Source organism: Peromyscus californicus, unplaced genomic scaffold (assembly GCF_007827085.1).
Source record: "Peromyscus californicus insignis strain IS unplaced genomic scaffold, ASM782708v3 Scaffold_10__1_contigs__length_136768540, whole genome shotgun sequence".
Lineage (NCBI taxonomy): Eukaryota > Metazoa > Chordata > Mammalia > Rodentia > Cricetidae > Peromyscus > Peromyscus californicus.
The window spans coordinates 27,117,377-27,136,198 of NW_026294391.1; the positions used below are offsets into that span (position 1 = coordinate 27,117,377).

Consider the following 18,822-nt stretch of genomic DNA (forward strand, 5'->3'; position numbering starts at 1 on the left):
CTGTCTGTGTGTGTGTGAGAGCCGACATAAACTCTCAGAGTCACCGTGCCTGAAAGTAGGTCATAACACCCTCATTCCTGCCAGGCATGGTAGCCCTACGCCTATGATCCCAGCATCTGGGAGGTGGAGCCAAGGAGATCAGGAGTTCCAGGCAAGCCTCAGTTAGGTACTGAGTTGAAGAAGACAAGCCTGGAATACATGAAACTGTCTCAGAAAAACAAAAACAAAACTAACAGGGGGAAAAGGACCCTCATTCCAGGGGGATTCTGCCCTGCATATGTGAGGCAAGAATGCTGCAGAGAGGCCAAGAATCTGGACAGTCTTGCTGGCCCCTCAGTCTATTCCACCTTATCACATTTATGATAATGCCTTATCAGATTGCCACAAGACTGCCTATTCCTCTTCAAAGCTAAGAATAAAAAGAGTTTTCCCTGGATTTGGGGGTCTTCATTTCTGAAGGCCTCTGTGTCACATGAAACTAACTAAAAAGACTTTGTTAGGCTTTGTGATAGCTAATCTTGTCAACCTGACACACTTAGGAAGAGGAAGCTTCAGCTGAAGAATTGCTTCTACCAGAGAGGCCTGTGGTCATGTCTGTGGGCCACCGTGTTCTTGATTGCTCACTGATACAGGAAGGCTCAACTCGCTGTGGGCAGCACCAGCCCTGGACAGGTGGGCCTGGTCTGTATAAGAAAGGAAGTTGAATGTGAGCTTGGTAGCAAGCCAGCAAGTAGCATTTCTCCATGGGTTTTTTTCTCCTTTCCTTTTTTTTAAAAAAATTTATTTTATTTTATTTTACAATACAATTCAGTTCTACATATCAGCCACGGATTCCCTTGTTCTCCCCGCTCCGGCCCCCCTCACCTTCCTCCCAGCCCACCCCCCATTCCCACCTCCTCCAGGGCAAAGCCTCCCCCGAGGACTGAGATCAACCTGGTAGACTCAGTCCAGGCAGGTCCAGTCCCCTCCTCCCAGGCCGAGCCAAACAATCCTGCATAGGCCCCAGGTTTCAAACAGCCAACTCATGCAATGAGCACAAGATCTGGTCCCACTGCCTGGATGTCTCCCAAACAGATCAAGCCAATCAACTGTCTCACCCATTCAGAGGGCCTGATCCAGTTGGTGACCCCTCAGCCATTGGTTCATAGTTCATGTGTTTCCATTCATTTGGCTATTTGTCCCTGTGCTTTATCCATCCTTGGTCTCAACAATTCTCGCTCATATAAACAAACCCTCCTCTTTCTCGCTAATTGGACTCCCAGAGCTCCACCCGGGGCCTGGCCTTGGATCTCTGCATCCAGTTCCCTCAGTCATTGGATGGGGTTTCTAGCACGACAATTAGGGTGTTTGGCCTGGACATGAGTGGGGGTAAGGAAGGGCAAGGGGCGAGGGAAAGAGAGCTTGGGGGAACGGGAGATCCCAGCTGGATCAAGAACAGAGAGGGAGAACAAGGAATAGGAGACCATGGTAAATGAAGACCACATGAGAACAGGAAGAAGCAAAGTGCTAGAGAGGCCCACAGAAATCCACAAAGATGCCCACACAACAGACTGCTGGCAATGGTAGAGAGACAGCCCGAACCGACCTACTCTGGTGTTAAGATGGCCAAACATCTCCATGGGTTTTGCTTCAAGCTCGTGCCTTGCATTCTTGCCTTGGCTTCCCTTGATGATGGACTGTAACTTGTAAGATGAAATAAGCCCTTTCCTCCCTAAGTTAGTTTTGGTCAGTGTCTACCTTATTAATGTGTAAGGGTGGCCTATATGGTACTTTTTTTTTTTTTCGTTGTTTTGTTTTCTCAAGACAGGATTTCTCTGTGTAGGCCTGGCTGTCCTGGAACTCACTTTGTAGACCAGGCTGGCCTCGAACTCACAGAGATCCGCCTGCCTCTGCCTCCTGAATGCTGGGATTAAAGGCGTGTGCCACCACCATCCGGCAGCGCTACTGGTTTTGGTAGCAGGAAAGCTGAAGAACTGAAAGGGTCGTGGAGAGAAGATGAGGCTTGATGCCATGTGGCAGAGTTAGAATCCCGGGAGAAAAGCCAGAGAAGGCCACTGATGAAGGTGCAAGCCCAGCTGCAATGAAGACCCCAGATTATCGGAGATTCCAGGACTTGGGAACAACAGCCAAGGACAGTAGCAGGTGTGGAACCCGAACCTATAACACAAGCTTTTGCTGTAGGCGGCAGAGCCAGAGAAGTGGGACTGCCCAAACCTTTAGAGGCTCAGAAGATCACGAATGAGTCCAAGCTCAGAAGACCACGAATGAGTCCCAGACTGTGGACATGGAGTTTTTTACACTGTTAAGAGTTTGGTTTTGCTTTGATCGGATTGTACCTGTGACCTGGTTCTTCTCTCTTCAAATAAGAAAGTATATGACTCATTTGTTTGTTTGTTTGTTTGTTTGTTTGTTTTTAATTTTACAAGAGTCCACAGTAAAGCAGCTTTGGACTTTTAAAGAGATACTGAACTTTTAAAGCATTAAAATTTTTAAAGATTTTGAGACTTTAAAAATTGGACTGTTATATATTGTGATATCAACATGAGATCTTGGGAACCAGAAAGGAAAAGTTACAGCTTTACAGTGAGGTGTTTGAGTGTTCCATTGACAAGGGGTAGATTTGTGATAGCTAATCTTAGTTGTCAACTTAACACACCTGGGAAGAGGGAATCTCAGTTAAATAACTGCCTTCATCAGATTAGCATCTGGTCATGTCTGTGGAATATTTTCTTGACTACTAATTGATGTAGGAATGGCCAGCTTGTTGTGGGCCATACCATCCCTAGCAGGTGGTCCTGGGCTGTATAAGAAAGCTAGCTGGATGTGAGCCTGGGAGCAAGCCAATTAGTAGCATTCCTCTGTGGTTTTGCTTCAAGCTCCTGCCTTGGCTTCCCTTAATGAGGGACTAAATATATCCTGTAAAATGAAATAAACACTTTCTTCCCCGAGTTGCTTTTGGTCATAGTGGTATATCACAACAACAGAAAAACCAACTGAAACATGCTTTTCTCTGTGGAAGACTGAACACAGGGCCTCCTACCCTGAGCTAAATCCCCATCCCTTGCTTTTCTCTTATTAATCTTGTGTCACAGGAATGTTAGCTGTGACCTTTATGAGGAGTGAGGAAAGGTCACACCTTTCTACCCCTATACCAATCTCCAATAAAACTATTTATGGACACAGAAATTCAAATGTCCCATAATTACGTAATTATTTTCTCATGTCACAAATATTCTTTTAAAATTTTTTAATCACTTAAAAATGTGGAAAAAGAAAAAGTATTAGTTCAACACACACGTGTACACACACACACACACACACACACACACACACACACACGGGGGTGGGGGAGAGAAAAAGAGAGAGAGAGAGAGAGAGAGAGAGAGAGAGAGAGAGAGAGAGAGAGAGAGAGCGAGAGCGAGCTGACCCCTGGGAAAGATGAAGAGCTGAGACAAGCTAGGACCTCGGGTATTCTATGTCCTTGCAGGGCTGAATGGGAAGAAGGCTGCCGTATGTCTTGTCAGTAACAAATGTGTGCTTTTGGGCCTATGCTTTCAGGGTCTCCTAGCCCAGACATACACAATTTCTGTGCTACTTATTTATTTCATGTAACCCAAACCTGCCTCAAACTCACCACAAGCCCAGGCTGGCCTTTAAATCAAAGCAATCTCCCTGAATCAAAACTTTCCAAGTACTTCAATTACAGGTTCTCTTTTGTGCTCTTCCTCAACAGAAGTCTAGTTCTTTGGTTTTTGTTTTAAGATAGGGTTTTATGTAGTCTAGGCTGTCCTCAATATGTAGCCAAGGATAACCTTGAACTTCTGCTCCTCCTGCCGGGATTACTTTACAGGAGTGTACCACCATGCCTAGGTTATACTGTGCTGGGAACAAAACCTAGGGCTTTGTGCATGCTAGGCAAGCATTCTACCAACTAAGCCACAGCTCCAGGCCCTTGTTTGTTTGGTCTTATGAAAAACTCTAAGTGAGGTGATTAGTGCCTAGAAATTCAATGACTGACCCAAGGTTGCCCTTTGAGCACAAGCAGTAGAGAGTCAGGAGAGGATCTGGGACATCCATACAGTAGACATCCACAATTATCACCAAGAGCAAGGAGAAGAAGAAGAAAGCCAGTGGACAACAAGCTGTCTGTTTTCTGCAGAGCATTAGCTTAGAGCTGACACAGGATGGCGAGAGGCAAACGGCAAAGATACCTACTACTTGTATAGTTGGTAGACTTGGGAAAACTCAGCTACTGATGCTAAGTTCAGACTAACAGGTCCCAAAATGATAAGGACTATATGCAATGTGTTTTCCATGCATTCTGAAGTTCTGTATGTATTTCAAGGGATTGAGGAATCGGGGAAGGGGAAATCAGTCTGTGTTTGACAAAAGGTGTTAGGTCATCAGGAAGCTTTTTAGAAACAAAGAACCCACTTACTTGTCAATTCAATAATTTCCATCCTCTTTCCATCTATATCCTGACCAACAAAACAAAGGTCTTTCTTCTCGAATTGGTTGATCAGGTTGGGGTTTACCTGGAAATACAAGAAAGTCAAGGCTTTGAACTACAGAGCAATTCAAACAAACAGCTTATGAAGAGGTCCTGCATCGGGGGGTGCATTACAATGCATTTCCACTGTAATGACCCTCTACTTAATTTCTATATTCAACACCCCAAATCTAATTTTAAATTCATGATGAACTTGAGATATGAAGTCTAATTCAAGTCACGTGAACCTGGGAGGGCCATGCTGTATCACTCAGAGATAGGATTCAAAACAAAAGACCATGGCAATATAAATATTCTGAATCAGAACCCTGATACCCACTACTTGTAGACATCCCTGTATCTGCTGCTTCCCTGAGTTAAGTGTACTTAACAATCGGTGACGGCCAATCTTGGTTGTCAGTCTAGCTGGATTTAGAATTATTGAGGAGACACACTTCTAGGCATGTGTATGAGGGCATTTCCTTCTTAGTTACTGACTAAGAAGGGAATATCCATCCTGATCTAAGCAGCACTACTCCATGGCCAGGGCCCTGAGCTGAATAAAAAGGAGAAAATAAGCTGGGTACCAGCATTCCTCCTTCCTCCTTCCTCCTTCCTTCCCTCCCCTTTTCTTCCCCTCCTCCCTCCCTCCTTTCTGACTACTGGCAAAAATGGTATCAGCTACCTTGTACTCCCCTATCATGATCTCCTTATAATGATGGCCTATTTCTCCTTAAACCATGAACCAAAGTAAATCCTTCCTTAAGTTTCTTTTGTCTGTATTTTACAAAGTAACAAGAAAGTAACATACACTATCTAACCCCAAATTCTAATTTTTAAATGTGTATGTGTATAGTGTGCATGTGTATAAGCATGTTTGCATGTTTATGGGTACACATGGGTATGGGTGTATTTTGTGCACAAGTGTGCATGCACGTGGAAGGCAGAGGTTGATGTTGGGTGTCTTGTTCGATAGCCTCCTGAGGTGGAGCCTCCTACTGAACCTGGAGCTTGCTCAGCTTGCCCCAAGGATCCTGCCTTAGCCTTCTGTATGCTGGGATTATAGGCAGGCTGTCACACTTGCCTAGCACTTATGTGGGTACTGGGAATCCAAATTCTAGTCCTCACACTTGTGAGGCAAGCACTTTACCCACTGAGCCATCTCCCCAGGCCCCCAAATCGTAAGTTTGATTGAGGATTGAAATTCTTCTTTCCCTTGGTCTTGGGACTCTTATCTGTCTCATTCCAGAAGCTGACTCCAATTGGCCAAGCCAAATACGATAAACCCATTGTAGTGGTTTGAATAAGAATGCCCCCCATAGGCTCATATATTTGAATGCTTAATCATTAAGATTGATTGGCACTGTTTGAGAAGGTTTAGAAGGATTAGGAGCTGTGGCCTTGTTGGAGGAAGTGTGCCACTGGGCTTTGAGGTTTCAAAAGTCCACACCAGGCAAGTATCTCTCTCTCTGTATCTCTCTGTCTCTGTCTGTATGTCTGTCTGTCTCTCTCTCTCTCTCTGCCTGTGGATCAGGATGTAGGTTTCAGCTACTGCTCCAGCTCCACATATGCCACCATGCTCCCACCATGATGATAATAGACCAAACCTCTGAAACTGTAAACAAATCCCCAATTCAATGCTTTCTTTTGTAAGAGTTGCCTCGATCATGGTGTCTCTTCACAGCAATCGAACAGTGACTAAGACACCAATTCCTCTTGGCTGATATTGTAAAAACCCAGGTTTAAGGTGACCAATGATCAGTATGGTACTAGCAATGGTACAAATTCACAGACTGACGGATAATTGAAGTTAACCCAATTAGGACTGAGGATGTAGCTCAGTTGGTAGAGTGCTTGCCTAACATGCAAGAAGCTAGTTCAATCCCCAGCACCACGTAAAACTGGGCATGGTCTTAGCACTGGAGAGGTAATGGTTGGATGATCAGGAGTTCAAGGTCATCCTCATGTACATATGAAGTTCAAGACCAACCTAGGATACATGAAACTGTGTCTCAAAAAATGATTGGTGGCACAAGCCTTTAATCCCAACACCTAGGAGAAAGAAGCAGGCAGATCTCTGTGAATTTGAGGCCAGCCTAGTTTACACAGGAGTTCTAGGCCAGCCAGAGTTACATGGTAAGATCCTGTCTCAAAAAAAAAAATCAAAACTAACAGACAAACAAAAAAATCATACTAAAAGAAAGTTCTGTGATACTTCAGTTGCTGTTGGCAACCATCTTACAATGATGAGACAGACCACTCTGGGCAAATCAGACAGACAGAAAAGGGAGGCCAAGAGAACCATGGAGACAACAGGAATCCTGGTTGTACCATGTTTCGAGTCTACCTGTGACCTGAGCTAATAAATGTCTTTATTGTTCAATTGGTTTGAATCAACAACAAGCAGAGATTCCTATTCTTCCAAGCCAAACACATCATGATTGACTGACTAATCGCAGAATGACCATCCACAGTTCCACATGCCATGCTTGGCCTGCTGCAATCTCAGCTGTTAACTCCTCTTAGTCATAGCACACTAAGCCTCAAGCTCAGTGTGAGCATCGGAAGAGGTTCTTGAGAGTTCCAATGCACCATACAAGATCCAGAAACTCCCTCCTGTGCCAGAAGCATTTAGCTCCTTGCTGGAGGTTACCTACCTTTCTCAAACCTGAGAAACAAGAGGCGTAGGTTAAGGAGGAATGGTGAGCTTGTTTGGGTCTAGGGTAGTCTTTTTGCTGTGTCTGTTCATTGGCATTCAGGTTCTGTGATACTCTGCCATCATCTACTCTTTTATCACAACAGCTTCCTCTAAAAGCGAGAGGTGCTAGGGAAATTTAGCAGCCTTACCTACAGATATTACGAAGCTGGACACTTTCCCCAAAGGGCCCACTTACAATTGCTGGGGTTCACTGCACCAAGTATCCACATCCCTCAAGAATTCAGATGAAAGGCGTACCTCATAACGATGTCTGTGTCTTTCTTCTATATAAGGAACATCACCATAAAGCTTCTCTGTGAAGACACAAGAATGGAATCAACACTGAGTGATGAACTTCAGAAGCATATATCCATGGCAAGAGTGTAGAGGAAACCTCTGTGGTCTCCAACAGAGTCAGAAAGGACCAGACTCCAAGGAACAATTTAGATTTTCTTGTCTTCTGGTAGAAATCCCTGCAGCAATTCTCTTGTCCCTGCTTACCCAGTACTAAGATTACAAGAGCACACCACCATGCCCAGCTCTTTACATGCTGCTGAGGATCCAAATTCAGGTTCTCCTGCTTACAAGGCAAGCACTGTACCCACTGAGCCATTTCCCCAGCCCTTATGCCCAATTTTTATGAGGTACTGGGGATCAAACCCAGGGCTTTGTGCACACAAAGGAAGCACTCTATCAAACGAGTCACATCCCCAGAGCCACCTGCATATTTTCTTACCCTACTGTACTGGGTGGTTTTGTGAGTCAACCTGATACAAACTATAGAGTCATCAAAGGAGCCTCAGCTGAGGAAATGCCTCCTTGAGATACAGCCGTAAGGCATGTTTTTCAATTAGTGATCAATGGGGGAGGGCCCAGCCTGGGTCCTGGATTCTATAAGAAGGTGGGCTGAGCAAGCCAGGGGAAGCAAGCCAGTAAGCAGCACTCCTTCATGACCTTTGGATCAGCTCCTGCCTCCAGGATCTTGCCATTTGAGTTCCTGTCCTGATTTCCTTCGGTGATGAACTGTGACGTGGAAGTGTAAGCCAAATGAACCCTTTCCTCCCCAACTTGCTTTTTGATCATGGTGTTTCATCACAGTAATAGAAACCCTACTAAGACACCTACTATCCACATTACTGCATATTCCACCTTAAAAATATACTTTGACCCTAAAATTCAACTTCTGGACTAGGAGTATAGCTCAGTGGTGGTGTGTCTGAGTGCTAGAGTGCTAATTTGGCATGCACATGATCCTGGGTTTCGGCTGGGGAGATGGTTCAGCATATGTAAGCATTTGCCTCAAAAGCCTGACAGCCAAGTTCAGTTCCCAAAACCCATGTAAAACACCAAATGTGGTGCACATCTGTAATTCCATCATTCCTACAGCAAGATGTGGGGGGTGGGGGGAGACAGGACAACTGTCTGGAAGCTTTCCAGCCAGGTAGCCTGGAGTACACAGCACAACAACTGAAATAAGAGAGACCTTCCTCAGTGAAGTCAAAGGCCAGAATAGAATCAAAAGTTCTCTGGCCTCTATACATGCACTGTGGCACATCTGTGCACACAAACATAATCATATATAAACACACACACGGTATGGCACATATGTACCCACATACACAAACATGAACACACACACACACACACACACACACACACACACACACACACACACACACACACCACAACTCTCAGAGACAGATTCTAGGTTTGATTCCCTAGTACTGCCAGAGGTTTAGGGTGTGGGGAGGTGAAATAAAGACAAAGATTTAACCACAAAGATGTTCACTGTTGCATTATTTAACAGACAACAGATGAAAACAAGCTAAGCATTAAGACGAGAAGACTGGTGCCTTAAATATCACCCCATTTACCTATGCTTCTTAATCAGGAGTGTGTGGCTGCAAATCAAGCCAAGAGGCACATGAACAGGCATGTAGCTGCACCACCACAGCTCAGAGCAGCACCTTCAGCAAGACCTTGGGCACAGCAACCTACAAGACGGATGCTCAGTGACTACAGGACCACATGGATAGAGCCAGTTCCATCCGCAAACTCCACTCAATTAAGCCACATTACTGGAACACACTAAGAAAGCAGTGACTATCTCCACATCATCAATCCTCATGGTGCAGATCCCAACATGCACCAAAGGACTAAAAGGGCTGGAGTCACTGTCAAGCTCTACCAGAATCAGAAGCCATGCTCTGTTCAGTAGACAGAGTGGTATAGACTCTCAGACATCATGAAGCTGGAATAGGAAGTCTCAACTGAGAAAGACCAAATTAATGCCTTGTGACTTCATTTGAGCTTTTGAGAGTGACGATCATAATCAAGCTTCTAGCTGCAATTCTGCCCATATACACGGTGATGAAATGAATAATAGTGAATAGTGAAGGTGTGTGGTGGTATAAATAAAGTTGCCTGGGGTCAGAGCTATTAGAGCCATAGCAAGTGCGTGGCAGTGGTGGCGTACGCCTTTAAGGACCTGGAGGGCGGTACATACAGGCAGTGACGAGGCAGTCACATGATTGGGTTTACAACCAATCAGAAGCCAGAACAAGGAGACTTGAGAGACAGACTCACAGGAAGGAGGGCTCCTCTTTCGGAGAGCTCTCTTGGCTGAGGAGGATCCCTGAATCAGGAAGGGTGAGGCTCTTGGCTCTGACCTCTTGGCTTTCTTCTCTGAATCGGCTCTGTGTTTCTTGTTTAATAAGACCACTGAATTACATCTACAAAGGTGTTTTAGAGAAGCCGGGTGGTGGTGGTACACACCTGTAATCCAGCACTCTAAAGGCAGAGACAGGCAAATCTCTGAGTTCAAGGCCAGCTTGGTCTACAGAGGGAGTTCCAGGACAGCCAGGGCAGTTACACAGAGAAACCCTGTCTCAAAAAATCCAAAAAAAAAGTGTTTTAGAGAAAAGTGGGGAGAGTTGGGGCAAAAGGCACCTTTGGGAACTCCATCTGATGTACTGCCAAAGGGTGGGGAATTCAAGACCACCTTTGTATTAAAACTATTGGTTCATAAAAATCAAATGAAAATGGGAAACAGCACAGTGATACACAGTTGGAAAGCAGGGAAGGAGGCTTTATGCCAACTCTGTGTGAACTGCAGAAACTGCATGGCTTATGAACTATTATCTAGCTTAAGGCCGTCTGTATTTGCTAAGGTGTCTATCTCACAGGTGACAAGAAGGGGGAGGGAGGAGACAGAGACTCTGAAGCCAGACTGAATGGCTTTAAATCCCTCTACACCATTAACAGATATGTGCCTTGGGTAAATGATCTAGCCTCGATGCGTCAGTTTTCCCCATCTGTGGAATGGGAATTATAACTGACTATCCCTACTTTATAGGGTCATTGTGAGGATTAAATAAACACAAGTATTAGGACAGTTAAGAAATCAAATCTATAACTGTTATTGTTATTTCTAGATAATGGAATAGAAACAGAAGGAAAGGATGTAGAACATAAGTTCTATGTGGTAAAAGACAAAATAGGGACCTGTCTGATTCTTAAGACTGACACTTAGCACATAGTAGGTAGTGACAGATTTGTGAGGAATAAATGAAACATGCATACATAATGTGCATAGTGTATGGTGAGACCTTTCTGGAGATTTTGGTATTTACTTATTTATTGGTACTGAACACTAAACCCAAGCCCTTGCATACACTAGGGAAGTGCTCTATCACTCACTGAGCTACACTGTCATTGTCGGTCTTACTTTTTAAGCAAAGTCTTTGAGACAAGGTCTCACTAAATTCCCTGGGCTGGCCTTAAACTTGCTCTGTAGCCCATGCAGGCTTTGAATTTGTGATTCTCCTGCCTCAGTTTCTGGAGTAGCTGGGATTACTGGTTTGAGCCACCACATCCAGCTGTTTGGAATTTTTATTTTATGCATTTAAAATCTTTCTTTTTTTTTTTTTTTTGGTTTTTCGAGACAGGGTTTCTCTGTGTAGCTTTGCGCCTTTCCTGGGACTCACTTGGTAGCCCAGGCTGGCCTCGAACTCACAGAGATCCGCCTGGCTCTGCCTCCCGAGTGCTGGGATTAAAGGCGTGCGCCACCACCGCCCGGCAAAATCTTTCTTGATTGCTTACAAATCTAGTAGAAATAAACTCAGAAAGCAGCCCATGGTGATATCTTTAAACTTCTGTGTTAAGAATAAGCTTAGGGACTGGTGAGATGGCTCAGCAGTTAAGAGCACTCATACACATAAAATTAAATTTTAAAAATAGTAATATCAGAAATTATACTCATAAAGTCCCACTGCACAACTGTCCAAATGTGAGCTGAACAAGGATGACAATAATGAACATGTCCAACTGGATGGGGGAAAGCCCACACTGCCCCAACCCTACAAAGAACTGAGGAAAGCTGAGAGCGGGAGAGATGGACTTCTCCGGGAAGAGCACAACAATTGCTTGTCCAGTGCCAAACAGCCCTGAAAGCAAATAGACAAGTAACATGATACAGACTCAACAGGTTCTAGTTATCTTGTCATCTAAAATCCACTTGCTCTGTCATTTTGTTTCTCACCGCACCCCACTCCATAGCGTTGGCATTTCGGTCCCCAATAAACCTTTCCTTCCACCCATGGAGTGGTCCACTGCAGTGGTTTCACTGTGCCATCACTTATACTTGCAAGGCAAGCGCTTTACCAAATGAGCTATCTCAAGCCCTCTATCCAATATTCATCCAGCACTTCTGTGCCTCCCTTGCAGACAAAGAAACTTTCTTCTTGTTGTTGTTGTTGTATAGCTCTGGCTGTTTTGGAACTCTGTAGGCTAGGCTGGCCTCAAACTCAAGTTCTGCCTCCTATGTGCCGGAATTAAAGGTTTGTGCCACCATGGCCAGCCAAAGTCACTTTCATAAGGAGCGCAGGGAAAGGTCTTACTTTCTGAGACCACTGCTCCTACAAGACACTGACCCTCCATGGAACCTTATTTGGAGGCTATCAGCAAAAGGGACTTTTAGCTTTGAGGACTGTTTGGATTTTTCCTCTTTAAGTTCCAGCCATTCCATATCATGTGGAGGTCAAGAGTGGGTCAGTGGCTCTCTAACAAGTGACGTTGATGACAAAGATTCTGTTCTATGTAAAATGGTCAGGGGTCCTAGGGTGTGACAGGAATAACTGAAATGCTGCACATGATGTCTTCATTCCTGGTACGTGGAAAGTACACAGGCAGGAGCTGAGCATAGCAGCACACACCTAGAACCCCCAGCCCCTCGGAGGTGAAGGCCAGATGGAGCGTTCCAGACAAGCCTGGGCCATATAGTGAAAGGCGGCCCCCCAAACCCAAGAGCTAGCAGTGTATGTCAAGGATAACACTAGTCTCCTGTGTACCACAAAGAAAGAAAACAAAAGGACAGCATCAGGGCCTGCTTCTAGCCTTCTCCTTTCCTTGCTACTTTTGGATTTAACGCTACTCCTTCCGCTTTAATGAAATGACTCATTAATTTTCAATATCTAAGCAGCTTCCCTTTCCCTAATTGTATGATTTTGTGGTCAGCTTTAATGTCAGTTTTACATATTTTTTAATGTATTTGTATGGGTACAGGTGTTTTACCTGCATATTTATCAGGCATTTGAATGTATACTATTTGAGTGCCTGGTGCCTAAGGATACCAGAAGGGCATCTGATCTTCTGGAACTGGAGTTAGAGACAATTGTGAGCCACCATGTGGGTGTTGGCAACCTAACCCATTTCCTCTGGAAGGGCAGCCAGTGTTCTTAACCATTGAGCCACCTCTCCAGCCCAGTGTGTCAAATTTTCAGGAATAAAACATCACAATTTAGCTGGGCATGGTGGCACACGCCTTTAATCCCAGCACTCGGGAGGCAGAGGCAGGCGGATCTCTGTGAGTTCGAGGCCAACCTGGTCTCCAAAGCGAGTTCCAGGAAAGGCACAAAGCTATACAGAGAAACCCTGTCTCAAAAAAAAAAAAAAAAAAAAATCAGCCGGGCGGTGGTGGCGCACGCCTTTAATCCCAGCACTCGGGAGGCAGAGCCAGGCGGATCTCTGTGAGTTCGAGGCCAGCCTGGACTACCAAGTGAGTTCCAGGAAAGGCGCAAAGCTACACAGAGAAACCCTGTCTCGAAAAAAAAAAAAAAAAAAAAATCACAATTTAAACACACTATCCCTGCTCTGTTTAAACATTGTAGTGCTTTGTTATCTTTCAAGGTATTTTTTGTTGGATGCTAAAGATAGAGCCATGTGCATGTTAGGCAAGCACTCTACCACTGAGTTATATCCCTAAGCCTTTTTATCTAAGAAAGAGAGAAAACAGGAGTAGAGGGAAGAGAAAGAACCTATAAGACACAAAGGTTATTTGCTCCGCTCTCCTCAAGCCAGCCTCACCCCAACCCACTCCAGTGCAGAGGCTCACCAGGGCCTCAGACATGATTGGCAAATATTCCACCAGTGAGCTATACCTCCAGCCCAACTGATTCCCATTTGTTATAGAATACTTGTTTACACTATAAAGATGTGTCTTTGCCAAGGAACCTTCTGACTGGTTCAATAAAGAGCTAAATGGCCAATAGCTAGACAGAAGGAGAGTAGGCAGGATTTCCAGGAAGAGAGAGAACTCTGGGAAGAAGAAAGGTAGGATTAGCCAGAGAGAGGCAGAGAAGAAACAGGAGGTACAGGACAAAAGAAAGGTAACACCATGTGGTAGAATGTAGATTAATATAAATGGGTCAATTTAAGTTATAAGAGCTAGTTGAGAACAAGCCTAAGCTAAGGCTGAGCTTTTAAAGTTAATAGTAAGTCTCCATGTCATTATTTGCAGACAAAAAAAAGTTCTGAGTAGACTTGGTGCTCCTGGCATGCAAAGACATGGCTCTTTTTAGAGGCCTGCTACTGAGCACTTGAATGGGGTTTATGAGCAATGGCATGCTACTCAGTGGTGGGAGACTAGTAGAAACAGCTACCTCAGCGTGGACCCAGAAACTTCCCAGAGCTGGGGCAGATAGACCAGCTCCAGGCCAGGCCCCGCAGGCATGAGGCTCCACTCTCACCAACTTGAAGGGGGCAGAGCCAGACACCAGGCCATGTGCTAAGTGAAAGGCCTAGCTACTGCTTAGCAGTTTGTTTAGTTCAAGAGGTCAGAGAAGGCTGCAGAAGCACAAAAAGTCAGGTCCAGGCCGAAAAAAACTCTGAAAAGTTTAGTGTGCTTAAAAATGGGCTTTGATGCTAAAGAAAGAAAATGGGGGGGGGGGGGGGACTGGAGGGATGGCTCAGAGGTTAAGAGCAGTAGCTGCTCTTCCAGAGGGCCTGAGTTCAATGTCCAGCAACCATATAATGGCTCACAACCATCTGTAGTTAGATCTGGTGCCCTCTTCTGGCCTACCTGCATACATGCAGGTAGAACACTTGTATATATAATAAATAAATCTTAAAAAAAAAAAAAAGAAAATGGGTATAGACAATCATAGAAAATCAATCAATCAATCAATCAATCAATCAATCAAAGTAGGCTTGGTGGTGGTGGTGCATGCCTCTAATCCCAGCATTCAGGAGGCGGAGGCAGAGGCAGACAGATCTCTGAGTTCAAAGGCAGCCTGGTATACAAAGCGAGTTCCAGGACAGCCAGGACTGTTACACAGAGAAACCCTGTCTCAGAAAAAGGAGGAGGGGGAGGAGGAGGAGGAGGAGGAGGAGGAGGAGGAGGAGGAGGAGGAGGAGGAGAGGAAGAAGAGGAAGAGGAAGATGATGATGATGTTAGGCCTTGTGGCACAGGCCTGTAAGCCCAGATACTCCAGTGACTGAGACAGGAAGATTACAAGTTCACAGCACACACAGGAGGCAGAGGCAAGTGGATCTCTGTGAGTTCAATGCCAGCCTGATCTACAGAGCAAGTTCCAGGACAGCCACAGCTGTTACACAGAGAAACCCCGTCTTGAAAGTATCCCCACCAAAAAAAAAAAAAGTTTAAGGCATACCTAGGTTACAGAGTGAATTTAAGGACACCCTGGGCAACTTAATGAGACCCCCCATCTCAAAATAAAAAAGTAAAAAGAATTGGCAATGTAGCTCAATGGCAAAGTACTTGCTTGAGGCTCAAGTTCAATCTCCTCTACCAAAAAAAAAGAAAACACATTTCAGAAGTATTTTTTAAAAATGATACTGTAGGGCCAAAGAGGCACTCTCAGAAGAAGGCTAGAAGCCACCATATGGACAGTGTCACAAGGCCTGGTTCTGACTCTCCCAACCTCCCAGATGGCCTTTTGCCTTTCAGCCCACCATTTCCTCTGCCAAAATACAGAGACGCTGTATTAAATGGCTTGGTCTTTTTATTCTCTGCACTTAACAGGATGGTTAACCGGCAGACAGAAAGGGAGGAAATGCCATCCTTCACTCCTCTCCCTACCATGTGCTGCTGCTTGTTCAGATCACAATTCAGCCGACCTCATGGCCCAGCCCATCACCATCAATGACCCCTCCTCCTCATCTTTGTTTGCTTTATTTATTTGGGAAAAATTTCAAAAGACACAGAAGATGATACGAGATTAAACTTCAGTGTCCATCAATAAAGTTATATTGCCTACCTGTCCAGCATGATGGCTGGTCCTTTCTTAGAAAAACGTATCAAGCAATGGTTTGGATCAATTGGGTGAAAGACCTGGGGACAGGAAGACCTAAGCAGTCTACACTCTAGCAAACCGACAGCTGGAGGGGAGAAAGGTGGCTGTGCAGCAGTGGGAAACTGCAAAACCACAGGCAGCAATACAGATAACAGAGCAGAGAACTGGGGACCGGAGAACAACAGCACGGCTAATGTCATTCGGAACTTACTCACCCTTCTTTCAAACAGTCTGGCAGAATTATCGGTCATAAACTGCTCATAGCCTTGGACCTAATAATCCAACTCCTGGAAATCCGTCCTAAGGAAACATTCCAAGGAAAAAGCCTGTGTGGAGATGTCCCTCCCAATCAGCATTTGTCTTATAAAATGCCGGAACCAATCGGAAATGGTTATCAGTAGGAAATGAATCAGCACATTAGGGTTCCTTAACTCAATTCAACACTATATGCCCGGCGCCAGGTACCAGGTACACTGGTACACACCTGGAGTCCTCAGCATTCAGAAGACTGAGGCAAGAAGACTGCTCGAACCCAAGAACTCAAAGCAAGCCTGAGGAACAAGAGCTACCGGGGGCGGGGGTGGGTGGGAGAAGGTGGACAGAGACAAGGACAATGACAAGTAATCTGAGAGGTAGAGGCAGGAGGATCAGGTGTTCAAGGTCTTTGCCTATATAGTGAGTTCTGGGCCAGTGTGGACTACATGAGACTCCGGCTCAAAACTACAAAAACTCTGTGTGCCTGTGTGTGTAGACTATGGCTGCTGAGAAAAGGTAGATCAGTTTTTTTATAAGGACAAGCTGTTGACAGGTTATCCAATCCCAAGTGGTCAGCCCTAAGCACATACAAGGAACACTAAATGGGCTCAGTAGGTTACACACACACAGCAATAATAATCAAAGAAGAGGTCACGAATTTGAGGAGGGGAGTACACAGGAGAAGCTAGATTGGAGAGAGGCGAAATGATGTGAATACAGCACTCATGCATGAAATTCTCAAAAAGTAAAAAATTTAAATTTTTAAAATATATATACACACATACTAAACATCTAAATAGGCACAAAACCCAGATACATGAAATTATGGTAACAATAAAAGAATATAGAGATTAAGCAAAATAAAGTTCAGAAAAGACCACAGATACACAAACTTAGAGCATCATAAATAGTTTATAAAAACAGCTGATGTTTAGTGACCTTTAAGCCAGCTTTGACAATTCCACACACACCATCACTGGCCCTTTTATTTAAAGGGCTCTGCCCCATTTTGAGACAGGCAGGTCTCACTTGCTATGTAGCCAAGTATGACCTTGAATTTTTTTTCTTTTTGCCTTTTGTTTTGTTTTGTTTTAATTTTTTGAGACAGGGTCTTTCTGTGCAGCCCTGGCTGTCCTGGAACTCACTCTGTAGACCAGGCTGACCTCAAACTCAAAAATCTGCATGCCTCTGCCTCCCAGAGTGCTGGGATTAAAGGTATGGGCCACCACTATCTGTCGTGACCTTGAATTTTTGTATCCTCTTGACTCTCCCTCCTGAGTGCTGGGATTACAAGTATGCACCCCCACCAGGAGGCCCAGCTCATTCAAGGCAGGGGATGGAGGGCTTCATGCATCACAGGCAAGCATTCTATCAACTGAGCTACATTCTCATCTCCTAAAGCCCTGGAAACAAAACAAAAAACAATCTCAGAGGACACATCCACACAGGACACAGAACTTCTAAAAACAAGCTCATGTGAATACAATTCTTATAAACAAAGTAAATGATGACTACCGGTACCTTTGTCCAAATAAATTTATACATATAATCCTCGACTTAGAAAGAATGAATTCAGCTTTCACAGCCCTTATTGGATTAACAAATGATGTAAGAAGAACACGAATTGTCCCTCAAGAGAAAAGTATTCAGGCTTTGTTCTGCTTGAGGGCAATCTTTTATTAAAGAGTTCTTTATATTCCTACTTCCCCCTAAGTACAAAGCACTGTAAGTACAGGCCTACAAATCAAATTGAAATTTTTTTAAAAAAAAGAATAGCATAAAAATGATTTCTATCAAAAATGGTTAATCATTTTGTTGTTTGTATTTTGTTTTGTTTTTGAAATAGGGTTTTTCTGTGTAGCCCTGGCTGTCCTGGAACTCACTATTATGTAGATTAGACTGGTCTCAAACTCACAACGATCCACCTGCCTCTGGCTCCCAATTGCTAGGATTAAAGATGCATACCACTACACCCAGCTCAAAATGATAAACAATTTTTCAGGTAGCATAGACAAATGTACTTTGCTCATACCGACCTTGCAAAAATGTACTGACCAGAGGAGAAGCCTGCAACATAAATGTGCCAGCTTATGAAAACAATCCTACAAAAGATCCTACAAAAGACGTCAACTAGGGAGCCAAAGCCCACACAATATTTGTTTGTTAATAAAAGACATTCAATAGAACCATGGGGAGAGTTGTTATCCCTTACAACCCTTGCCAAAGACCTCATGGAAGCAAATCTCACGGTGGGCGGGCGGGGGGGGGGGGGGGGGGGGGGGAGGCCTGGCTAAAGACCACAGGCACATAAGCCACCTGCCTTTTGGAAAAAAAGAAGAAGCACAATTTAAACTCAGGCACTCAGGACCTGAGGATGCGGCTGAGTTGGGGAGCAAGTTCCCTGGGTGTGCTCTCCAGGGGAAGGGCAGACTGCTGGATCAAAGTCATCCTTGACTGCACAGTGAGTTTGAGGCCAGCCTAGGCCATCTTAGTCCTGTGTCAAAAAAAATAACAAATAAATTAAAGCAATCAAGGTTAATAAATCATTGGGTAAAAACAGCCCAGAAGCGTGTAAGTAGATTTTGTAAATTGTGGTACAACCACACAATGGACTATTATATATAGCCATTACAAGAAAGGAACTACTGATACATGCTACAGCATGGACGAAACTTGACAACAGTGTGTTTAGTGATGGAAATCAGACATAAGAGACCTTATTTCATGTGGTTCTACTTACACTAAAATGCCAGAATAGGTAAATTTTTAAAAAGTGGCTCAAAGATTGC

At 44.4% G+C, this 18,822-nt stretch overlaps 1 protein-coding gene across 4 annotated transcripts in view; it reads right to left on the reverse strand.

Annotated features, from left to right (window-relative positions):
- The window catches only part of Ctps2 (CTP synthase 2), a 117,347-nt gene that overhangs the window by 25,695 nt on the left and 72,830 nt on the right, over positions 1–18,822 (reverse strand). For all 4 annotated transcript variants that reach the window (XM_052719196.1, XM_052719029.1, XM_052718939.1 and 1 more), the window contains 2 exons: positions 7,446–7,501; positions 4,439–4,535 (listed from right to left, as the gene is read on the reverse strand). In XM_052719196.1, coding sequence (XP_052575156.1) covers positions 4,439–4,535; positions 7,446–7,501 — 153 coding nt within the window. The remainder of the gene's footprint in view (positions 1–4,438; positions 4,536–7,445; positions 7,502–18,822) is intronic.